Source organism: Patiria miniata, unplaced genomic scaffold (genome assembly GCF_015706575.1).
Source record: "Patiria miniata isolate m_02_andy unplaced genomic scaffold, ASM1570657v1 HiC_scaffold_4, whole genome shotgun sequence".
NCBI lineage: Eukaryota > Metazoa > Echinodermata > Asteroidea > Valvatida > Asterinidae > Patiria > Patiria miniata.
In genome coordinates, this window is record NW_024037071.1 from 176,118 (window position 1) to 201,736 (window position 25,619).

Sequence of the window (25,619 nt, forward strand, 5' to 3'; positions counted from 1 at the left end):
AGCTACACGTTCTCCATAATTTTGTCGCGCGGGCAATCTTCTGTCGGCCCAAATTAAAAGAAAACATGTGAACTGAAATAAATGAGGGCGCCCTTGACGATTGCTTGGTCTGGCAATTCATGCACACGTAAAGGCACTATCCACAGGGACCTTTTCCAGTATGCCGCCAAAAATAATTCAAAATATTCATTAGAGTTTAGGCCTACCACAATAAAACCATCAAATCATACCTCAGCGGATAAGTATATCGTACTGTTGGGGCTAATGTGATTGTCGAGTAGAAGTTTCTTCTCTCTACGCCCCCCCCCTCCCCCCTCCCCTCTCTCTCTCTCTCTCTCTGGTTTTTTTTTTGGGGGGGGGGGGGATTTGTTTTAAACAAAGGCCCACATTTATGCAAAAACGCGTTCAGTAATGGTGGGCAAGATAACGGCGCCCTTTTGTAGATCGCGCTTGGAAAGGTCTGTAGACCTTTCTACGCTTGGTTGGCAAACTGCACTTTTGCCAAACCACGGGTTGCAAAACTATGGAAGGTCCAACACTGCAAAAGTGAAGAAGACTTATTACAGATAAACAAAATATTTTTTGATTGTTGAAAACACAACATTGTCAACAAAGCTACAACATAATTCCTAAACTTACTATGTATTGGGTGCGTAATGGTTGCCAACTACGGCTTCAATTTATGCGCTTGCGGCTGCCCATATAAAATGGCACTAATGTTAACAAACCAAGAAAGGCCCAGACCAAGGAGGTCACATCATGGAGGTAGATTGAGACCTCCATGGTCACATTACGGAAGAACGTTTGGAAAACGGTCGACGTTAAGTTGACGCCCGATTTTCAAAATTAAGAATGATTATACTTACAGTAAAATGTCAAACGTATAAGCGGCAAAATGCGAAGGTTTAAAAAGAAAGCCCTGGTATCGGGGGGGGGGGGGGGCTCGTACCATACTGTCAATGGGGGCGCTGTTCAAATCCGACGATTATCATAACATCATATTACAGAAAAGTGTACAAAATACCCCCTAACCAAGCTGGCTCTGTCCGTATTTTGTGCACAGGCAGACAATATTAGCAGTATTTTTTGGGGTGTCAGAGCAGGGGGGGGGGGGGGGGGGGTTCGCATTATTTTTAAGGAATTTCTATGAATAAAACCCTAAATTGACAGAGCTGGGGGGGGGGGTGACCCCCCCCCACCATTAATCCGCGCCTGTCAACTAAAGAAAGCCTTGTTACGGAACATCTGGTCAAGTTTTCTAGAATGTTTGTCTATAGTGCCCTTCACCAAGTTAATGAGCATCAGTAGTTTAGGAAATGACAACGGCCGACTTATACTAAAACTGAATGACCAACTTGTGGACATTGTAGCTTTACCAAACGTTTCAATGCTCTCGTTGCGATGATCTGGTCAAATTATCTTCAATTTTTGTCTAATGCCTTTCACAATATTAGAGCATCTGGTGTTGGGTAAATATTATGGTAACTGATGACCAACATCTTCACTAAAAATGACTGACTTTTGGACAACTTAGCTTTACCAAACGTTTTTCTGCCCGATGTTATACCCAATTCAGAGGACAAGAAATACCTAACTTAGTTGGGGTAAGGAGGTTACGATGATCTGGTCAAATTTTCTACAGTTTTTGTTTAATGCCTTTCACCAAATTAGAGCACCTGGTGTTGGGTAAATATAGGTTTTCCCAGCCAATTTCCTGAAATGTTCATTCACTTCTAAAAATCAGTCTTTAATTTTCGTCTGAATATGAATGCACGTCTTTAATCCTATTTCAATTCAACGAAAGTTCAATCGTTTTCATTGTCCGTGCAGTAGATTTTGAGAAACAGACGGCCACTTCCGTTGCCTGTGCATTCATTACGCAAGCACACCTTTTCGCGCAGAGTTCTGGAATACAATTTCGTGAATGTGCAATCAAAAGTACATTTTTGTCATTCAAAATAGCAGATTGCATCACATAACATTTAACTAAAAGTGAAATAGAATGGCCAATGTTTGAAATCGCCCTCTAAAAGCGAAAAGGAAGTCTTGTAAACGAATCCGAATGAGCATAAACGAAAGGTGCTGCTCAATCACTTAATTGATTGAACTGAAATGGTATCGAATGCTCTGGTAGCGAAAATGAAACGCGTGTTAAAGCGATTCTCAATTTCTCAAATTCAGACGAAAATGAATGACCGATTTTCAGAAGTAAATGAACGTTTTAGGAAATTGGCCGGGAAAACCTATATTATGGAAAATGACCAACATCTTCACTAAAAACAAACTTCAATTTAGCTTTACCCAACGTTGTAATGCCCAACGTTTTTACAGTGTACTCATCGTAAAAGTAAGAGGTCCTCAAGCCGCCATCCTCACTAACTTTAAGCTTTTCTGAAGTCCCAGCTATATTTCAGTTTACAATGTATGGGTTCCGCATTTGCGAAAAAAACCCAGCTTCACAACAGGGCATGATATTTTTGTTGTCACGACCTCAGACGCCAGAATGTAATTTTCATGCCGTCCTATACAAGGACAGCCAATATGTGTATATCTATACCAATTTCTGTACGTCAGTGAGAACCTTACTCCCTCGGGAGTGTGAAAAATCCTATGGAAATGGGAGGATTAAGTATTGTTAGGAAAACGGAAAACTCCAAATAAAAGTAGAAAGTTTCATTGAAACAACCTGAACATGAGCAGACATGTCATTATATGACCAAGGATATACACTGATTGGTCACTGTGTGCGACACCTGTGTCTTGATTAGCTTCAATAGGGCCTTAGGAATAGTCGGTTGGATTACTTTTCCACTACCTTCATTTCAACAGTAAAGAAAGAAGGGACAAAATAAGCAGTAGGCTAATAGTGAAACGACAAATCGACGCCACATCGCAACGTCGATGGATTTGCCGCTAGCCATGAGTTCGCTGGATGAATGAAGCGCTGAATCGTAAATTGAGACACAAATTTCGGGAAATACGCTGTCAACATCTTTCTGGTGACTTCTTATTACACAAGGACAGCCAACGGGATGTAAACAGTCAAAAATGTAAACAGACCAAGAAATATGCAGAAAGTTATAATGGAACAACGTGAACACGAGCCGACTTATCATTAACGACAAGGATAGACACTGATCAGCCATTGTACGCGGCACTCACCATTGATAGCGATGATCGTAGATTGGGACTTTAGTGAAACACGATGTAAACATTTATCCTGGTCACCTCTGACACCAGAAAGCATTTTTTTTTCATGACCTTAATTTCAGCAACATGAATTATTTAAGAATAGAAACAAAATCAAGGGTGTAGAATTAATGGAAGAGACACAAACTAAACTAAAATACCGGATGGTCAATGAGATTGTCGTACCAACAACTTCCAGAGGTTCATCCTTGTATATTCCTGCAAATAGGCTGAACAATTCAGCTGGCTTATGGTGGGAATCGTGACCGACTGGTCCAAAAACACAACATTTGGCAGATAGATTCGTATAGCCGCAGAGAAGATTATTTAGAAGGGCAGACCCCTAAAATTCTCTTAGGAAGGGTGCCTAATTAGCATGGGGGGGGGGGGGGGGCGCATTATTTTCAATGAATTTCTATGAAGTTTTTTTTACAGAGCTGGGGGGGGGGGGGTTGACCACCTCCCACCCCACCCCAACCATCCCTGGATCCGCGCCTGTGGGCGCAACAAGGGCTGTAGGCTCTGGGGCCAAAAAAAGTCATTATGCGCTACTGTAAATGCGATCAGTCATTCTGGGGAGCCAAGGTGAGACTTTTAGTCTAATTCACAAGTGACAGTCGGTCAGTTAGCGAGTGAGTCAATGAGGTACAAATATGATTACAGGCAGTTCCTTCTTCTTCACAAAAACTTAGTTAAACGGAGAAAGTACATAAAACATCCTATTCCTTATTTTGGTCTTCCCAAAAAAATTCGTTGTTTCGTGCGATAGTTAGCCTAATTAATAATGTAAAAATAGTCAAGTTTACATTTCGTAGTCAATAATGCGGACTATCAATGCTATTTATTAGACTGTTTTTCACCAATACTCAATCGTATCCTAAATGTCCATTCAATAAAACTTTTAGGCGTTACTGTGAATGCGATACAGTTTTGCACACATTTAGATGGCAACTTTATTGGTCGTGCGTATTGCACAGTACCCATGCAAGTTATAACATGGGCGCGCACCTATAGTCAACCCCATGTACTCTACCGGCCGCAGTGTTTGATTTTCTTCAAGTTTAAAAGTCTGTGACGTATAACTGCACAACACAGTCACTGTCAACCTATTATCACAAAGCAGTTTGAGTCTCTGAACTCTACCCTCAAGAGTCGCAGCTCTTCTGACGGAAAATTGAAGGGAAGTCTTGCATCGATACGAGAACAGCACCAGCGAATAACAAGGTATGAACAATCATCAACATTCCAATTGGCAAACTTTCTAGGATGAACTAGTGTCTAGCTATTTTGTACATTAAATTATATTTGATATTTCAGTTTGTCTATCAGAATAATTATTGCGTAGTTGAAGGTCAAAACCCGATATTAAATTAATTTTTAAGGTTCATTTTTCTATTGTAATCTTTTACGAGGGTATCCATTTCTGTTAAACATAACTGCTTTGCAAAGGAACCCCACATTAAAAACTACATTAAAAAAATAGACATTAAAAAAATAGTTCAACTACAGGGAGCATTGACTGGAAAGTAAAACAAGAAATTATTTTACTTAAAAATGACAGGAAAATGGAACAGTGAAAAGAATACAAATAAGCATGCCATGAACTCAAGGTAAAATGTTAACTTCCTACGGAAGGCCTTACAAAAAAAAGGTAGGGCTACACAAATTTACACGAAGGAAGCAGAATAAATAAATGATATTGCACACGAAACGAATCCCACAGACGATAGATGTAAAATCTCTAATAGGCCTACTAAATCAATATCAAACCCCCTCAATTAGAAGAGAAATTTAACATTCCATTTAGATTTTTCTCTGAATTCCATCTTCCTTTGATACCCAATCTGGTTCTTTTAATAAATGGCGGCCAATGGTTTCTATACTTGCATACACTTCGCGTCAAAAACATGTCCTCTTTTGATTTTAAATAACTCTGTTGTTTATCAGTGGAATTAAACCAAAACAGCATGGCAAATTTTATGCAGCGAGTTTCATTAGCTTTGTGCAAGAGGGTGAGATTTGAACGCCATGCGACAAAAAATACATGTACTCACTTTCAGAATCTGCCACTTTCGACTTGGCGCCCTCCGAGGCTCCGATGTCGATACATCGCTGGAGACGGTGGCATATCACGGTGCTCTATTTATTATTGAGCAATCCAGCTTTAAAGTAGTTCATGAACGTATTTACTCACGATAAATCTCACATATTGAAATTGGTACTGATACATGATTTATTCACGATTTGTCTCCTCCAGGGTTGTTCTCCGGGCAGATACCGTCTTCTCTTTCTTCCTTGCTTTCATGATGGCCACTTTGCTATTTACGCTGAGTTTCATGCTCTACCAAGTTGTGATCGCCGGCGGTAATCTGAGCGAAGTGAGTCTCACCGCATTCTCGTGGTGGCTGGTTGTGAACGCCGTGATTACCGGGATACTCTGCTGGTATGCTTCAGCGCTAAACGGACAGGTACGCACGCTGGTACAGGCTTTTTGGCTTGAATAAATATATCTAGGGTTTCTTATTAAATTAGATGCACCTTGTATTCGGTAACGGGGAACAAGAGATGACCAACAATAAAAGAATGCCGTCGTCACAGTTCAAATAGCCTAGTGACTTCACGTACAACTGGATGACTTGTGATGGACTTGTTTTAGGACCTAAGATGATCAGAGGAACAATAGGTTTAATTTAAGTAGACCTACAGCGTTGGCAAACACTAGTTGTCTGAGCTCGATAAATGATCCACATAACTCTCAGCACTGCAGTAGTATGTACTTGATTGGGTGTTCAATCACCCTCGTCTATATGCCTTATATGTACTGAATATCCCCGTACGGACAATTCGGTGTCACACTCGTTACAATTACCCTGGTCATTGTCTGTAGAGTCGAACCTCGGACCGGGGTAGCCGGTTGTCAGTCCACCAGAATTATGAAGCAACTGAAAGGCTGCTCTTTTTTGCCCTTCAATGCAGGCCCACGATGCTGTGAACTATTTGCATGAAATATCACATTGGGAGGAGCGAGACGATCAGATTACTGTACAGGTAAAGGAACCGGATGGATGCCCTTCCCACCTTTTCACTGATCAAGCCCATTTAAAAATCATATGGTTATTGCCCAATTATTGCATTATAGTGTTATTATGGTTTATGGCAGTGTTAATCCTTGATCTATTGACCCGGGGTCAAGTCTTCCGCGTGCGCATGACACGTGCGCACGGGATACGTACGCAACCCCGCTACCAAGGTGTCGACCAGTACTCTCCCACCATTACCTGCTCTCGCACCCTGGTATTGGATCATTTGTATATCTACATTTTTTGAAACGTATGCAAATGAGGAATAGTCTGGTGCCTGCCTGTGCTTTATATCAGCGTTTGTTCGAAAGTTTTACTTTGCAAAAATAATAAGACTCGAGTCTATAAAGCCAACAAATTACTTTCTCTCTTGTGATTACCTAATGTATAGTGTTCAAATATTTGTGACTCGAATTGACTCGAGCTACATACTTGACTCGAGTCGAGTCGAGTCATTTGCTCTTAGGGACTCGAGTCGAGTCGAGTCACCAAAATTATGACTCGAGTCGGACTTGAGTCGAGTCATGGACTCGAGTCATTACAACTCTGCGATGATGACACGAAGGTGGTTGAGCTGGCAAGCAAATTGTAAGCAAAGCTACGCGATGCTTGCGTTTCTTTCACACGATATGTTTTAAAGGGATTACCGGCGACCAACTCGATACATGTACTACGCCACTGCCCTTGTAATACATGGAATGGATTGTCATTTACCTTGGCATGCCGAATTGCCCCTGCCAAATTATACGCCAAGTAATATTTTTTAAAGATAGGATGGACATTATAGGAGGGCGTTTTTTAGTTTGGGAAATATTTTGGTAATTACGAAAGATTCTACCCAAGCCGAAATAGCGGCATCCTTTTGTGTCCACCATTATCTGAAAAGGCTAATTAAAAACCGATTGTTAAATCTGCGTTGTAGGACTGTTATTCCATATGTCCATTACATGTATATAACTCCTCACAGTGTTATTTATTTCACTGATTACAATCCTTCTGCATATGATAAGCCTTCTTTCTGTCAAGAGGTATTCTCAACTCATTTTCATCAATATCTTACAGTTGACTCTGTTTTTGGCCAAACTGAATGGCGGCCCCATCGCTTTGACAACATGGAGTTTTATACCAGTTACCAAGGACTTTGTGTTAACGGTAGGAGTTTCTGATGTTCCATTTTGCGTGATTTGTATGTCGTTAGTTTATGCTCTGTGCTTGGCTTGGTTTTGTTTTAACGACAGTCGGGCATTCCTTGTTTTGTTTGTACACTCTGAGAATTTGCAACATTTTAAACCATTGAAACTGCACTGTTTTCAGTAATTTGTTTAGAGTTTAGTGTATTCAGTCATGACTCAAGTCTGTGGGAGATTAAGTGAAGGGGTGAACGGAGGTGGGTGTTTGTTTCTGTGTTGCCTTTCTTTTCCTTATTTTTGCTGGATGGTCAAGCTTCTTCCACTCAATGCTGACGAGAAGGGTGTCTGAATTGACAGTCGTAATCCTGACCTGATAATTCGTCATCCACATAATAGGATAATCCTGAAACATCTGCCATTAAGAGACTGCAAGGTTTTTATTTTTTTATTTTTTCAGAGTTGTAAATGACTCGAGTCGATGACTCGACTCGAGTCCGACCCGAGCTCGAATGCAGTACAATTGGGTAACTGCCTCGACTCGATTCGAGTCACTGAGAGTATTCTTTGCCCAAGACGCTAGTGATCGATAGTGGACGGTGAATAGTGCGCCCTCTAATAGACAAGCGGGCCATTTCGTATCAGCGGTTTAACTTTTAAGTTTCTCGGTAGGCTTTCCTACGGACCAATCAGCGATCGAGAAATAGCTCGATGGCTCGCCTGACGGGTGTAAATATACACGTCACGCGGTACGTGATCGTACGAAAGCCCTGTAGTGCCATCAAGTATATATTTCGCCAAGTTCGTTTTTATGAGTTATATATTTCGCAAGGTTCGTTTTTATGAGTTATATATTTCGCCAAGTTCGTTTTTATGAGATACATTTTGGCCAAGTTCGTTTTTATGAGTTATATATTTCGCCAAGTTCGTTTTTATGAGTTATATATTTCGCCAAGTTCGTTTTTATGAGTTATATATTTCGCCAAGTTCGTTTTTATGAGTTATATATTTCGCAAGGTTCGTTTTTATGAGTAATATATTTCGCCAAGTTCGTTTTTATGAGTTATATATTTCGCCAAGTTCGTTTTTATGAGTTATATATTTCGCAAGGTTCGTTTTTATGAGTTATATATTTCGCCAAGTTCGTTTTTATGAGTTATATATTTCGCCAAGTTCGTTTTTATGAGATACATTTTGGCCAAGTTCGTTTTTATGAGTTATATATTTCGCCAAGTTCGTTTTTATGAGTTATATATTTCGCCAAGTTCGTTTTTATGAGTTATATATTTCGCAAGGTTCGTTTTTATGAGTTATATATTTCGCCAAGTTCGTTTTTATGAGTTATATATTTCGCCAAGTTCGTTTTTATGAGTTATATATTTCGCCAAGTTCGTTTTTATGAGATACATTTTGGCCAAGTTCGTTTTTATGAGTTATATATTTCGCCAAGTTCGTTTTTATGAGTTATATATTTCGCCAAGTTCGTTTTTATGAGTTATATATTTCGCCAAGTTCGTTTTTATGAGTTATATATTTTGCAAAGTTCGTTTTTATGAGTTATATATTTCGCCAAGTTCGTTTTTATGAGATACATTTTGTCCAAGTTCGTTTTTATGAGTTATATATTTCGCAAAGTTCGTTTTTATGAGTTATATATTTCGCCAAGTTCGTTTTTATGAGTTATATATTTCGCAAAGTTCGTTTTTATGAGTTATATATTTCGCCAAGTTCGTTTTTATGAGTTATATATTTCGCCAAGTTCGTTTTTATGAGTTATATATTTCGCCAAGTTCGTTTTTATGAGATACATTTTGTCCAAGTTCGTTTTTATGAGTTATATATTTCGCAAAGTTCGTTTTTATGAGTTACATATTTCGCAAAGTTCGTTTTTATGAGATACATTTTGTCCAAGTTCGTTTTTATGAGATACATTTTATCCAAGTTCGTTTTTATGAGATATATTTTTCTTCACGCGGATCTCATTAGATAGTCATGCTGCTGGACCTTCTTCGTCTGTACTTTTATTTAGGTCTTAGTTATGATGAAATTATAGCCTGCCTCTTATTTAATGACAACATAATCATTAGTAAACGTCACCTGCATCGCAAGCTCCGTGGGCTGGGATTGTTTCGGCGAAAGGAATATTCAGACATTTTTGATGTAGCCTGCTTTATTGAACGCGAATTGGAGAAATCTGGGCAGCTTCACGGATACAGATGGATGCATCTACGTTGCATTCAGAACGGTCTTACTGTAAAAAGGGACACAGTACGTCATCTCCTACGTTTATTGGATCCTGAGGGTGTGGAAATAAGATCAAGGAGACGTCTGCGGCGACGAATCTACCGCGGTAGAGGTCCGAACTTTATCTGGCATGTAGATTCAAACGATAAGTTAAAACCCTATGGAATATGCATAAATGGCTGCATTGATGGATATTCGAGAAATGTACTTTGGGTTGAATCGTACTCGACTAACAGCGACCCTTATGTCATAGCTGGTTATTTCATCCAAACAGTTCTTGACAATGTGGGGTGCCCTAGGGTAATTAGGGCAGACTTTGGGACTGAAAACAGCACTATCCGTGCAATGCAGTATTTTTTCAGAACCGACGGACAGGACCCATTTTCTGGAGCAAGAAGTTTCATTCAAGGAAGTAGTCAACACAATCAGCGAATCGAATGCTGGTGGAGCGTCCTGCGAAAACACTGCTTGCAATTCTGGATGAATTTGTTCGAAGAGCTGAAGGACAATGGCGATTTTTGTGGTGACTTCCTTGACAAGTCATTAGTCCAGTTTTGCTTCATGAATCTTTTCCAGGTATGCACTGGTCATAGGCGTAGCAACCCTTGGAACAGTTGAGGGGGGGGGGGGCAAGCACCCCTGGCTGTCACACTAAATTTTCCAAGCGGAGGAAAAAATAGTTAGGTTTATAAAGTAAAGACTTTTTCTCTCTTTTTAGTCATAGGGTATTTTAAAGTGGCAAACACCAGATAATTAATTTCTACTAAAATTGTGAACAGTTTCAGTGCCACCGCGCGACATGTATCAAAAATAATGGTGAACCAAATTATATTGGCCTAAAAAAGTTGGGGGGGGGGGCAAAAAAGGTACTTCCCCCCCAACCACTTTTGAAAGTGGGGGGGGGGGGGACATGCCCCCTTGCCTCTGCCCCCCCCCCGTCTCCTACACCTATGCTGGTTTTAAAATGGAGCTATTTTGCATGCCTTACTTCCATCAAATACTATCAGTTTGCACTTACACACATGCAATGCAAACTGTAGTGTTCAAGAGCCTTTAGCTGCAGCATTTCTAAAAGTCTTGCATTTCTTACCATGATTATTAATCTTATATTGGCCATAACATTATCTAGTTAAGTTGGGTGATTTGATTTCTACTGTGCTCTCTTAATGAATATTACAAAAAATTTAATTATACTGATACTTCAAACATTTTGTTCCCCCCCCCCGCCACCAGGATGATGTAGATACCATAAAGAAAGAATGGAATTCCCATCGAATTTCTTCATCTAGAAATAGGCATGGACCCTTTGGTCGCCCTTCAGTGATGTACAGTATGCCACAGCTATATGGAACTCAAAACTTCCTAGTACCAGTGCAGCCTGATGAGATTGAAGTATGTGAAAGTGAGTGTACATTCAAGAGCCCGTATCCTTGTGACAGAGATGTCTTTGACCTGTGTATCACATTAATGGCAGAAGCAGGCATCACAGCACCAACAAATCCTCGTGAAGGACAAGATCTCTATCATTTCCTCCGAACTGAAATACTCCATCGAATCTGATGTGCATTTGATCCATGGACACTTATAGCCCATACTGTCAGGTCATTGTTAAGCAGGAGCTTCCGCTGTCCTTCCTTACAATAAATGGTCTCATTTTTGTGCGGTTCATGGGCTTGTATTAGTCTCACCTCAATGTAAAAACCTTTGTATTGATTTTTATCTGAACATCTTATTATCAATGCTTCATGAGAAAGGGGTATGGAAAAAAAATATGAGCTGGACATAGTCTGTTGATCACTGGTATGGGGTCACATGTCATACTGTGATAATGCATGTACATCCTAGGATTAGAAACATGTTTAAAAGTGTGGATAACAGATCACCAAGAACAGTAAAAGTTCTGTTGCACTCCTCCGGCACTTTATTTTCCCATGTTAGAACAACGTCAACTTTTATAAAAATCAAAGCTTAGTTTCAATATCATGTAATTTGAACACCATGGAGTAAATACATATTTGCAATACAGCAAGAAAGGCTTTTATATGTGATGTGTAAGTCCATTTTTTTCTGTTGTCTCCGACAATTACAGTTTATGCCAAAGTCAAAAAGGCTTTCCCGTACATTCTTTCACTGCACCAAGGGTCGTTGATGGGAAAACCTGTATACCTGTGGTATGAAATGTTCACCCCTACAGCAAGCTAGGAGGGCGTTTTTCGTCGGATCTCTTTTTGTTCTTTACCCTGTAAGCTCCAGTCATAATAAAAGAAACACATAAACTTAAGCCTTGTCCCATGCAGTGTATATGATTCTAGGCAGTTGACCAGTAAGGTTTTCAGAAAGTGTTCTTGATATTCCTGACCCTGCATCTGATACTGAAGAACTGCACAGTGCTTAATGATATTATCATTTATTCATGGATGAATTGTTTCTATAAATTAGCATGGAGTCTTTGCGACATCAAAAGAAATGGCCCTTTTTATCAGTGCTGTTTTTCATCCTTAAAATCTTATACTAACCTTGGGGATACCAGATGGGTTTTAACTGATTGTCCTACAAATCTGAAACATAATTTCCATTTGCCTTACCCTCTACGGACAGTCCTCTGCATTTAAGTATGCTGTTTGCACCCCCGTGCTGACATATTTTGGTCTACAAAATCCCTTGTTTGCTCTTGTAACAAGATTTAAGCCTATAAAGAAGGCTTAATGGCAGTGGCAGCTTTAGGTGTCAATGTTAAGTCAATGCACCCTACATATACCCCTTGGAAATGTAAGTCATCAGTTAATTAACTATAAAAATAGAAATACATGTATACTCTTTTTAAAACTTTGTTCAAAACTTTCATCATCGACCTCATTTCTAGCCTCTACTAAAAATATACTGCTACTGGAAATATACTTCGACAGAAACCACACTACCAGTTGACATTACTCCTCCCTCTTTAACTGCTGAATGATATGTTTTTAGAACTACAAGGATATGTATACTTAAAATGAAAGTAACTTGTTTCATGACTGTATATGTATGACTTTACCAAAAACAAAAACTCACAACATGAAACCTGTGAAACTAATCCTCACAGCAAGCAACTGCCTTGCCTCGGTCTATATTTTACCAAATCCCTGGGTTTCCTTGATTGCAAATCTCATCATGGCTTGGAACTCATCTGGATCTTCCTTTCCTCTGGGGAGCCACAGAATTGGGCCACATGTGTGACTTGATGGCAAACGCTTTATGCCCGAAACCGCCGTGAAGAAAGAGACTTTGGGGTCCTCACTGAATCCACATGGTGGTGGTTTGGGAGCACCGGTCCAAAACTCCAGGATGTCCTCCAGTGAAACCTCAGTGATCTCGTCTGAGAAAGAGGGATATTCAGGATCAAGTAAACATGTCCTTTCCAGACTCAGACCGAAAAAGTTGAGAAAGAGAAACATTTTGCGGAAAGTAAATTCAAATTTACATGCATGCTATTTTATCTTTGCATAACCAAAACGAATACGGCATTTCAATGTTGAAAAACTTTGTGAACATCACTTCAATCAGTACTATTGCTCCTTCCAGCTGTGTTTGAGTAGTAATTGGAGATGACTAAAACTGTTATAGCGCCCTCTGCTGTTAGGCCCAAAGTAGGCCGAGTGTTGTGTTCCAATAATGGCTGCTGTATGTTGAAACTGAATTGGGAACATTAACTCCAATAAATTTAGCGTGCTTTGCCCAGTTATGAAAGTTCTCTTTTATGATGGACTAACCTTCACAATTTTGTAGAAAAACCTCAAAACAGTATATGGTGTCTTCCTCTTGATTCCTGTTGTTAGAGCCTGGTGGTGAGTACTCTATCTTGTAGAGTTTGCGCATCACATCTACAGACAAAGGATGGTCATCATAGATGAAGAGAGAGGCACTTGCTTTGGGGCTTCCTTTGACGTCCTCCCAGAGAGGGCCTAGTCCATCTGTAAACTGCCCAATGCAGCTCTGGACTCTGGAGTGTGTAAAAGACAATGTTGAACCAAGGTTCATTTAAGTCATGATGTTGCTCACATTTGCATGACCTCGGGTCAGTGCGAGGTGAGAATGTATTGTTACGTCCCAACTACTGCAGTGGTCCCAACTATAGTTGTGACAGTCCCAACTATATTTGGGACTGGTGGTCCAACTATAGTTGGGACTGTCCAAACTATAGTTGTGACTGTCCCATCTATCCCAACTATAGTTGTGACTGTCCCAACTATAGTTGGGACTGTCCAAACTATAGTTGTGACTGTCCCATCTATCCCAACTATAGTTGTGACTGTCCCAACTATAGTTGGGATAGTTGTGACTGTCCCATCTATCCCAACTATAGTTGTGACTGTCCCAACTATAGTTGGGACTGTCCCAACTATAGTTGTGACTGTCCCATCTATCCCAACTATAGTTGTGACTGTCCCAACTATAGTTGGGACTGTCCAAACTATAGTTGGGACTTCCCAACTGTAGTTGGAACTTTCCAACTATGCTGTAGTTGGGGCGTTAGAAGAATATAACTACTTAACGGTAGCATAAAAAGTTTTGAGAGTAGAGCGATTAATGAATATGCATACATGATGTCACACAGCTATATTCGTGTCGTCACACTGCCGTAAGTGGCGGAACAGTAGAGGGTGCAAATTTCATATTAAGATTAGTTTTTATTGTATCAAAACAAAGACAATAAAACATCTTTATAGTTAATGCTGTACAATGGCACTTAATAAGTTGCCACTCATGATCATCTTTTCTGATTTGAGCTTGTACCTGTGGTATATCTGGTGGGTCACCAGCTCCTTTACTAGATTGTCTCGGTCTGCAAAGTCTATCTTGTGAATGCTGGTGAGACCCTGGTCAATAAGCCAATCTGTCAGCTCAACGATGACTGCAGGGAAGTCCTCTTGCTTTGAGCCCAACAACTGAAAATATAATTAATTCCAAAACTATAAAGCAAAAAACAGAACATTCTCAAAGCCCTCTACAGATTGTGCTAGTTTTTGGAAAGAGATTGGAGAAAAGTGCAAGGTAGACGCCATGCATTCATGCACCGTACATCAAATGTTGCGTTTGCTGAGGCACCCAAATGCAAACCAGTTCCTATGGTCTCCCTCACTGGAAGTGCAATCAAATAATCAGCAGACATCCTTTCCTGTGCTGTTGATACCTTGTTCAGTGCTGCTGTGCAATGTCCTGCAGTATAATAGTAGCTTAATAAATTTCTTCAGTCAGCACAGTGAATCTTGTACATACTATCAGAATATAAGGTTTTAAAATTTGCAGTTGACATGATTTTTGACAGCCATACATGTATATGAAGTTAGGGTAGGTAAGGGACATTTCTAACAAGATTTATTATCTCATTTTGTATGCCCTTGTTAAGGTTAGGGAAGATTCCATTCCTGCACCAATTTTTTATGCACTGAAACGTTTAAAACAATAGAGTAAACTTGCAAAAAATACAGGCCCATGAGCTTACAAATAGGGCATGCAAGCCTATGGCCAGAATGACCAAGTTTGTTTGCAGGTTCATTAGATGTAAGCCTATGCCCATGACCCACTGGCAAGCTTGCCCTTATTTTCATTTTGGGGACCCTGCATGGCAAGCTAGCAGACCAGGAGCAGACAATTCCAGGTAGGGTGTATGATTAGATCAGGCTCATCATCTAAGCGACCGTGCAAATCTAGCGTATCTAGCAACAGATACCGCAATAGTACTGTACTCAGACAAGTTGGATATGGTCTACATGTTGTTACCTTTTCAACGTTGCATTGAAACATCTGGTCTGGCAAGTATCTGATGTCTTCCGTATCAACTGGTTGGCCAACCATGGCAGCAAAGACAGAGGGACTCAGCGAACAAAGCCCTGGTCCTCCATTGGCTAAGCTCCAAGTGATGAGTTTACCAGCCATGTCATATGCCCTTTGGCTGATTTTCTGGAGATCATATTTGAATGACAATCTGCCTTCACAATTCTCAAATATCCCTGAGCTTTGAAGTTCTTTCACAAGAAGGCTGGAAGGGAAAAAAGAAAAACTAATGAGTAATTGTGAACTCCTCCTTCAAAACTACAGGTATATTACTGCACAATCACAGTATCTCATTAGAAACATTTCCAGATTACTACAATGTAGTATGTAATTAAATTGTGAATTTGCCAATCAATTATCATAATGCACTAAATGTAATTTGTTGGTCTTAACCGCCATATTAAGACCGGCAGAGGAGATCTGACATATGCCCCAGCCATACATATGGGCATGTATTCTCCTGAGCTGGGCCAAGCATGGATTTATTCCCATTTACAAAATATCTTTGAAGTTAGAAAGTAAAAATAAGTCAATGTACGATAAATTTCCAATGACTTTGCTGAAGATTTTTTTCCCCCCAAACACCCCTCTAGCCATTTTTATGCACATTCCTTACGCGATGGACTTGGCTCATGCATGGTGTGTGCTGCATGCTGCGGTAGTACTTTATCACTGAGATTTAAACACTGCATGGTAACAGGCTCTTAACAAATAGGAAAGGCTGAACTGTCTAAATTATTTAATACTATGTAATTTTACTAAGGTCCATTCTCTGGTTATGTGTGTGACATCAACATTTAGAAGAAGAAATATAATTTCAATGTCGCACACGTAACCAGAGAATGGCCCTATATGCCCAAACTACATGGTCCATGAAAAAATACAATAGCACTACTGAAAGAAATTTGTTGAAAGTACATACTTGAAGAATTCACGACGGGGTCCTCCTCCATCTTCTGCATCCTCGCCTGAGAACACAATTCGCACCTGGGTCCAAAAGCTGAAACCAGGCCTACTGACAGCCCTCATAGTGGAAGCAAGTAGTCGCTTGCGATGCACAACAATGGTTGTAGGTTCTCCATCTGAACGCCGTCCAGCAAGTTTTGTGATAATGTTTCTCACAACATCCTCATTATTTCTGTATCACAAGAAAGCAATCAATTAGTTGGAAAGTAGTTGCTTGCTTATGGGTGTTCATTGGTGTCAATGACGACCTCTCTCTCCAAGAAATGTAGTGAAACAATAGTGAACAGGTTTAAGGTTCATTTTGGGGATTTGAGGACAGCTTGAATAGTCAAGAAAAGTGTTATGAGTGAGTGAAATCACAACTGCCGCCCTATAGCAATATTCTCATCCGGGACTTACAAAGGGCAAATGCCAGAATATGCCAGCCTTCCTCAATACAAAAATATTGATAGGCACCCATGCTAAAGGAAACCCAGATTTAATTTCAAATCTCTGAAAAATGAAAAGAACAATCACAACAGTAATATCAGGGAATGATAGTACTATTATTCTTCTTTCATATGACACATCAATCATGTATATCGGATAATAGATGACTGCTCAGCAATCATTTGTGTAAAACATATCAAAATTACTTTTTTTCCAAGTTTTGAGTAAGTTGCTTGATTGAGTTGCAAAATAAGTCAGTGACATTTGCCACAGTGCTTTGGCAACCAATAAAGAGAAATGCATGCACCCTGCCTTGTCAAAGTAAAGAATGCAGTGCTCATGCATGAATATAGTGGTTTTGCTGTAAAAGGTTAGGCTAGTGTCATCATGCACCTGAAAACACTTACTTGCAAAAATGATTTTGACACGTGTCACAAAAATGGAAGCTGTTCAGCCATCCGTTGCCGGATTTCAATGAACGATGTTTCAAATGAAAGTGTAATAATCATGCAATCATTACCCGTCAGTAGTTTGATGATATCTCTTTTTAATATTGAGAAATTCCAGATGAATCTCGGTTTCCTTTATTTTGGAACTCACACTTTACAGTAACAATGGGAAGAATTAACTTTATCTTTCAATTGGCATGGTCCTAAATTTGGGCTTTCACCGAAACAACAGAGCGGTCAAACTTATTAATATGTTCTATTGTACTTTTTCCGGGTTCAATTGAAGTTTCTTTTCTCAGCATTTTCACAGTTGCTCCACAGTGGCGTAGCCAGCCTTTTCCTGGGGGGGAGGGGGGGGGGGGTAACATTTTTAAGGGGGGAAATGGAGGTGTGGATTTGGGGCCAATATGACTATTGATGGGCTCAAAGGGGACCTAACATTTATTAGAAACTGAAAACAGAACTGGAACAGACAAAAAAATAACAAGATGAAAAGAAGGTTTTCATGAGCTCAACCAAATGTATACAAAATTACCAAGGTCAATAAAAGGGGGGGGGGGGGGTAAGAGTCCCCAGAATGGGGAAGTTGTCCCCTGCCCTTTGCTATGCTGCTGTAAGCTTAACTGACATGACTGAGCCAGTAGTAACAATACACTTATTACCTGTCATCATTTAGTGGTTGAGTGTCTTGCAAACTTGCTTCAATTGCAGCAGCCAATTCAATGTCTTCAACATCGCTCTCAGAGTCACTCAGCAATTCGATGTAAGACTTGTAACAGCTTGTGCCGCTGGAGCATCCTCCTTCCAAGTGGACATCCTGAATGTTGTCATGCAAGAGAAATAACACATTGCTTTCACAACTGTACTCAACAGCACCTCCACATTTGGTAGTCTACTAAAGAAGTGAAAAAAAAAATTTGTAACAGAACCAGTGGGAAAAAGGACAAAATACATTAGCTACAACAAATACTCACAGTATCAATTTCAAGGAAAACTAATTAAATAATTGTATAACACCAAAATTCTTGCACAGCAAATTTGCATCCCATTTTTACTATTAGTGGCCACCTTACCTGTTTTTGTTTTCGAAACTGAATAGTTGGAGTATCAGTCTGCTCAAACATGCCTCGGGCGTCTGCATCTTCTGCCTGAGGTTGAAAAGGAGAGGTTTATCCAAACAGTTGAAAATGAAATGTGAGAGACATAATCTTGCACAGATTTTCATTCGAGATTTCAGCTGCAGATGTAGATAAATTATTGAAACATTCAAACATTATTCAAAAACTATACCCAGAAACGATTCAACTCACCTGATGGTTTGATGCCTCATCAGAAGTTTCAACCTGAACCTCTTGTCCCACATCTAAATACTGCTCATCATCAGATACGCTGAAATCTGCACTGTCCTCTTCATCGGTCTCCTGCTTTGCAGCCTTTGTATCCTTCTCTTTGGTCAGAAGATAGAAACGCAGCACTGGCATGTGAGCAGCATTATACTTTTCCTCCACTGTCTCATTGTCAGAAATTTCATGCTGTGTGAAATCTGCAAGTGCTGTTTCAAATTTGTGGAGGGGACCCTTGGATGACTGACCTTCTTTGAAATAAAGGCCTTCGGCAACAGTCTTAAGCTGATGTGCAATACAGTCTTTCTTCACGGTCATTTGGCGTGTACCCCCTCCATGTTGTTTCCTCACTTGTTTGTATGATTTTTCTTTTGAGTTGTAATTAAGCCAACCAAAATCAACTCTGCGTGTGTCTTTTCTGGCATTCTTATTGCCGAGTTTAGGTACATGCTGTGAGGTGTCTCTGGCTTCCGTTTGGCCCCTTCTATTCATCATTTTCAATCTTAACTTTTGTATCAACTTGTTCTCCTCTGGACCTCTTCCATGTTTTTGCTCGCTCTTGCAGTAGTTGATTACTGCCAGCCGGTCTCCGAAGAGGGGAAGATACCCTTGCAAATTCTGGTCTGTCATGAAGGGTATTACAGTTTCATCAATCTGAAGGAGGGAGGTTACAAAACAAACACATTGCAAATGAATACGTAGATCTATATCTGCATCAATAAATTAACAACCGATTCATGGTGCAACATTTCATTATTAGTTTCATCCTTTTTAATAGGGCACTCTTTTTTTAATACGATGGTTCTCATATCTTTTTCCATTTGAAGTACAGTTGGTCAGTCGAAAGAAAGTAACATTTCAACTATAAAAAAGTCCATGTTGCTGTTGTAGAAATAAATACAAACATTAGGCCAAGTGCGTTTTTTGTGATTGTCTAGCTGTATGTACTCGCATGAGTTCATTTTGGTTTCTGGCTGAGATAAAAGGATAAAATTGCTTCGCACAGAAACGTCACCTGATCTGCAACACGGAGTTACATACACAAAATCGCATATTTCCTGCTCGTTTTTTGATAAGTGCCCTTAGAAATTTCCCCAGTACTTTGTATTCTTTCTTGGCAGGGTCTTTTTGACAGGGTCGGGAAAAATACAAAAGCCTTTTTCATTTGTGGTCGGAGGCCAAAATTAGGGTGGTTGGAAATGAGAACCATACAATTTAAAAGGATGCCCTTATACCCATTATGGCATCAGTGACACTACTGGTAATAATGTAAGTGCATCAGAACACCACTTGACTAACCTTCTCCTGCTTCATCCTGTCGATTTGAGCTTCAGGTATTCCTCTCTCCTCATGCATAAACCAATATACATCTTTCCTTTGTTCAGCCATCTGTTTCAAACCAAAAATAATGAACACATGTCAGCAGTGCCGGTGACAGTAAGTGCTAGGATCCTAGGACTACAGGTGTGGATTTTGGGCTATGACATGGAACAAGGGGGGGGGGGGAGCGGTTGGGAGGTTTGGTCTTCACCCATATTCCTAAATAGTATTTTGTAGCCTCAAATCTACACTGACTAGTGCTTGACATCAGTGCTTTGGAGGTTAACTTGGTTTTGGTTGTTTAGAAAAATTCCCCAATCTGCCTGTTAACTTCTCTCTCCTTGAGAAAGGGGAGAGTTGAATCAATTGAATTTAGCCCGAGTATTAAGTACAGCTTGATTATAATGCATGCTGGTGGTGGGCAGAGGTGAGCAGCATAACTAGGACAGGCTAAATGTGGGGGGGGGGGGGGGAGGACATGATTCTATCAGCAGGATAGGTTCCAGCAAACCTGGCAGTGTCTATTCACTGTAACTGATTTATAATGTCAAATAACAATCCACCATACCAAGTTACCAGCTGTACACAGCCTCTGGAAAGAGTTCCAGTACGAAATTCACTTAACACCCGGTGTACAAACGTTATGACACTGGTCTGAGAAATTCTAAGTGTCTTGTATCATGTGAAAACTTGACTTCTATGGCATGTGTTTGCTTAGACGAGGACTTGGCTTCATTTCTCTATTTAAAAGCACTGTCTACTACCTCAACTTGTAGGCCTACATGTGTATTCTTTATACACAAAATCAATTCACATTTGGAAACCAAGTTGGACGATGTTTTTTTAAATTTCTATTGATTTGTGTTGACTTTTCTTTAAAGGCAGTGGATATTTTGCCGGAGACGGCAAACCTTCAGTAAACGTTAGTTTGCCGGATATGCACTGAACATGCGCAGTTACTGTTTTTTTTGTACTTAAAAACATTTTCCGGTGACAAATTTTAGTCTGGCTCCATGCCAATATTATTGTTGTAACTTTGTACAAGATGGGAATCAGACCATTTATAATTTCGGACTTTATTTCCCTTTAAAAAAAATCCTCCAGAGCCACAAATCTGAAAAAGAAAAAGTCATACTCTGCAATAAAAATTAAAATGTTTGAGACATATTAAAATAATAAAAGAAGAATATTCTTATTTATTTGGGGATGGTAAAAAAACCTTAAAAATGTGGCGGAGATCACAATTCGAACTCGGGACATCCCACTCTCTAGAGCAATTGCTTAACCAATTAATGCACCGATTGTGCTACACAACTTTAGTGTGAATTTAATACATGTTATAATTCAGCCCTATCTTAAAGAGTACAGCGCCCTCTGTTGATATGGATTGCCGCCGGCAAACCTTTAGTACGCGTTAGTTTGCCGGCGTTACCTCCGGCAAAATATCCACTACCTTCTTTAAATACTAAGTGAATTTCCATTCCCATTATTTACCTTGACCTGCCCACCCACAATTTGGAAAAACATCCAAATCTAAAAACATTGAACATTTGAACTGCCCTAGTATACATGTATATAAAACTTAATGCATACTTTTATAAGCCATAGTACTGTAACGTGCGTCGCCTAGTCGGTCCCTTGCCTCTCTGGCCCAGTCCCGATGGAGTTGAAGCACCTGCGGTTGGAGGCCACAGCACCAAGTGACGAACAGCACTCCCAAATCTGCTCCACCAGGGGAAAGCGCTAACTCAACTTGTGTTTGTGTTTTAGGGGATTGGGTGGATTAATCTGTGGTTTTGGGTGGATTAACCTGTGGTTTGGGTGGTTGACCGGTGGCTCTGGGTGGCTGACCGGCTGACCAGTGGCTTAAGTGGCTAAAGTGGCTCAAGTGGCTCGAGAGGCTCAAGTGGCTCAAGTGGGGGAGACTTACACCCTAATTAGTGACAATTAGACAATAAAACAGAGACAGGAGACTTCTTTGACTTCTTTGGTCCCACCAGGCGAAGAAGTGAGATTTATTCTCTCGAACTGTGCCTTTTATAGGCCAACATGGTCATATACATTCACATACAATAAATGCCCCTCATTACTTAAGTACACAGGGTGCCTCAACCAATGAAAATGCAGTATTGCTTAGTAGATGACTTAAGCCACGCCCACTAACAGCGCTGGCCAATTAAATGCTGATGTTCTAGTATGAGTGACTGGGCACTACAGACAAGTCACTATACAGTTTATGTTAATGTATAAAACGTATAGTTGATGATTCATCACACGACCTCCCCCCAGAGTTTTCAGTCCCTGAAACTGTTGAGTCTTAATTGATTAAAGTTTCCACACAATAACATTTGAAAACTTAAGATTTTGAATCAGAGCCACATCCTTCATTCAGTATTCTTATATAAAATTTACAATCTTTGTAAAAGTGGGTTTAATAAATCTCATAAGCAGCAGTATTTGTGCACACAAACCTAGTTTAACAATCATCTTAGAACAACTCTAAAATGGAATGATTATTCCTTTTTATCAACACATGGCTTTATATGAAATAGATGACTTTATATAAAATAGATGGCTTTATATAAAATAGATGAGCAACACTTTCAAAATACCTCTATAAAAGTCTTCTTAGTACATGTACATGTATAACAATATAAAGTGGTTCATATTAACCCAACTCCTTTAGAAATAACTTGGTCCTCAACTTTTAAAGTTTCAAAATTAACTGTAACTTTTAACATCAACTGTAAAACGTTTAACAACTTAACTAAACTTTAAAACTTTGAACTTCAAAACTCTTTTAACTTTTATAAATACTTGACAACTTGTGTGTAACTTTATACATGAGCTTGACTTAATTCTCTTATCTTGCTAGAAATAAAAGTCCTGCTTGGCCTCCTTCTGGTTGAACAGGACCCCTCGGTGGAAAACTCTTATGATGGTGGTTACTTCGATGTGATCTGCCGCCATCTCCCCAGCTGGGTCTTCACTTTCCGTGGAGGAGCTCACTTGGGGCACCATCTCGGTGTGAAGCTGCCTAAGCAGCTTCAATGACTTTCCCCCAGTCTTGGGGTGGCTAGTAGCAGTGGAGGTTGAGGTGGAACTTGCGGTGGCTGTGGTGGCTGAAGTGGAACTAGCGGTGGCTGTGGTGGCCAGCAGTTAAAAGTTGCCGCAACGATGACCATTTTAGCTGATTTTTCTGCTAAATCCCTTTCTTTCTTGTATGGGCTAAACTTCGTAATCCTGTAGCCTAGCGGGACGTCGTCGCTGGCGTTTTGGGTACCGCCCGACGAAGAGTTGGGTATTTGATGCTGGTTCTTGCTCCTCGTCTGGAATTAGGCCCATTGTGATATCTTCACTGCCGTTTCCTTGGACGGAAATTCGTTCCTCCCCCGCCGATTCTTGTTCTGTCGATCGTTCAACAGAGGGCTCGAGGTGAAGTGGGCATTCCCAATGTTGTCTGTGGTTTCTCCAAGTGGATCATCGTCCACCAAGTGAACACCATCTTCATCAGTTGGTGGAGGTTCCTGCTCATCCTCGGTCTCCGGCTCCACAGGAACGCTATCTCTCCCCTCGGTTCGCCATTTTCTTCTCTCTGGGCCTGTGTAGATCTTCAGTTTGTCATAATGCACAACCTTCGGCTTTGATTTTGGTTTCTCCTGAATCCGGAAGGTCACGTCTGATAACCTCTTCAGGACTAGATACGGGCCAATCCATTTGAACTGCAGCTTGGGAGACAATCCTTTCTTGCGTGCAGTGTTGTGCAGCCATACAAACATTCCAGCTTGTATCTTGCTACCCGAAACATGGCGATCATAGTTGCGCTTTTGCCTCCGAAGATTTACTTTCATTTTGCTCCGAGCTCTTTGATGTGCCTCACTCATTTTCTGTCGCAGATTTTTGGCATAGTCAGTCGACATGTGGTCATCACTGTCGTTTGGTAGTTCGGTAAGCGCGTGTAGTGGTAGTGCTATCTCCCGCCCCATAAGCATGGTGCAAGGTGACTCTCCGGTGCTTTCTTGAGCCGTACTTCGGTATGCCATCATCGAGTATGCCAACTGGACATCCCAATCCTTCTGGTCTGGCTTTACGAACGGCCCAACCAGATTCACCAAGCTTCGGTTGAATCTTTCAATGAATCCGTCGGACTTAGGGTTCCATGGGCAAGTCCGCGTCTGGTCGATCCCCAGCAATCTGCAAACTTCTTTGAATATGGCAGACTGGAAGTTTGTGCCTTGGTCACTGTGGAGTTCTTTTGGACAGCCGTATCTGCAAATAAATTGCTCCACCAGAGTTTCTGCTATGGTCGGTGTCTTCTGGTCTGGCAGTGCATACGCCTCAATCCACTTCGTAAATGGATCTCCCACAACTAGTACATACGCATTGCCTCGGTCGCTCTTGGGCAGGGGGCCCATAACATCCAGAGCGATTCTCTCCATCGGTGCGCCAACCGTGTATTGTTGAAGGGGAGCTCGGGGTTTCTTGCCCGATGATTTCCTCCTTGCACACACTGTGCATTGTCGAACCTTGGAACGCACATCGGCCGATACTCCTGCCCAGTAGTACCTTTGTCGGACCTTGTGTAGGGTTTTGCGCACTCCTTGGTGACATGCCGTTTTACTATCATGGAGTTCATCCAGGACACTTTCCCGCAGGCATGACGGCAAAATTACTTGCAACTTACATTGCCTTCCGTCATCTGTCTCAAAGCGTCGGCATAGAGCTCCCTGTTGCATCTTCAGCTGCTGCCACTGGGCCCAATATGTTTTGGTTGCTGCTGACTCAGTGGAGAGAGATTCCCACTCTGGTCTGTCCCCTCCATTCTCCTTAGCTCTGACAATAGGTCCAATCGTAGGATCACCCAACTGTTTCTCCCTCAGTTCCTTCAGCGTCCATTTTGGTGAGAGACTTATCATTCGGGTCCCACGATCTGCATTCACCCCTGTCGTCGGTACGTTTTGTTGGCCTTGACCTTTTCCTTCTGTCTCCTCCTGTCTTCCCTCGTTCCGAGGATCGTCAATTGCCGAATCTTCTGGGCAACTACTTCTAGGCATCTCCACCTGGTCCTTTTCGTTCTGCTCCATACCTCTTCCGCACTGCTTGCATGGCATGCGGGAGAGTGCATCGGCATTCTGGTGGACTCGACCTGGCCGATGTTGGATCGTGAAGTCGTACTCACTCAAGATCTCCATCCATCTAGCCAGTTGTCCTTCTGGGTCACGGAAGTTTAGCAACCATCTCAAGGCTCCATGATCGGTTCTGATTTCAAAGTGTCGACCATACAGGTAATGCCGGAAGTGCTTGACAAATGTCACAACGGCCAGGAGTTCTCGCCTCGTGACGCAGTAATTCCTTTCTGGCTTTGACATAGTGCGGCTGGCATATGCAACGACTTTCTCCACACCATCATGTTTTTGGGATAGCACAGCTCCCAGGCCTGTGCTACTGGCATCCGTGTCTAGTACAAACTCTCCTCCCTCTTCGGGGTAGACTAGTATGGGTGCTGATGTCAACTGTGTCTTCAGAGTGCGGAAAGCAACCTCGCAGTCCTCTGTCCACAGGAACATCCGGTTCTTTTCCATCAGTCGGTGCAATGGTTGGGCAATCTTGGCAAACCCCTGAATGAAACGTCGGTAGTAAGAAGCCAATCCAATGAAA

At 41.0% G+C, this 25,619-nt stretch overlaps 2 protein-coding genes across 2 annotated transcripts; one reads left to right on the top strand and one right to left on the bottom strand.

Annotated features, from left to right (window-relative positions):
• The first annotated feature begins 9,444 nt into the window (after positions 1-9,444).
• Positions 9,445-11,495, top strand: LOC119740150. The gene is made up of 2 exons (XM_038215358.1): positions 9,445-10,216; positions 10,874-11,495. Exons 1-2 carry the CDS (start codon positions 9,617-9,619, stop codon positions 11,198-11,200), a joined length of 927 nt encoding a protein of 308 aa, XP_038071286.1. The 5' UTR covers positions 9,445-9,616; the 3' UTR covers positions 11,201-11,495.
• A 43-nt stretch (positions 11,496-11,538) lies between these two features.
• On the bottom strand, positions 11,539-20,432 carry LOC119740149. The gene is made up of 9 exons (XM_038215357.1): positions 19,941-20,432; positions 18,609-19,295; positions 18,372-18,446; positions 17,961-18,115; positions 16,377-16,592; positions 15,401-15,659; positions 14,414-14,565; positions 13,390-13,619; positions 11,539-12,995 (listed from the first exon to the last, which is right to left on the bottom strand). Exons 1-9 carry the CDS (start codon positions 20,028-20,030, stop codon positions 12,745-12,747), a joined length of 2,115 nt encoding a protein of 704 aa, XP_038071285.1. The 5' UTR covers positions 20,031-20,432; the 3' UTR covers positions 11,539-12,744.
• Positions 20,433-25,619: the final 5,187 nt, after the last annotated feature.

Bases quoted from the DNA above. Each gene is read 5' to 3' on its own strand.
- LOC119740150 (XM_038215358.1), top strand. From the start codon at position 9,617: ATGCATCTACGTTGCATTCAGAACGGTCTTACTGTAAAAAGGGACACA. The intron at 10,217-10,873 runs GTATGCACTGGT...CCCCGCCACCAG, and splicing joins GCTTCATGAATCTTTTCCAG to GATGATGTAGATACCATAAA.
- LOC119740149 (XM_038215357.1), bottom strand. From the start codon at position 20,030: ATGGCTGAACAAAGGAAAGATGTATATTGGTTTATGCATGAGGAGAGA. The intron at 16,593-17,960 runs GTAATAAGTGTA...CTTGTGATACAG, and splicing joins CAACCACTAAATGATGACAG to AAATAATGAGGATGTTGTGA. The intron at 13,620-14,413 runs GTACAAGCTCAA...TACACACTCCAG, and splicing joins ACCCACCAGATATACCACAG to AGTCCAGAGCTGCATTGGGC.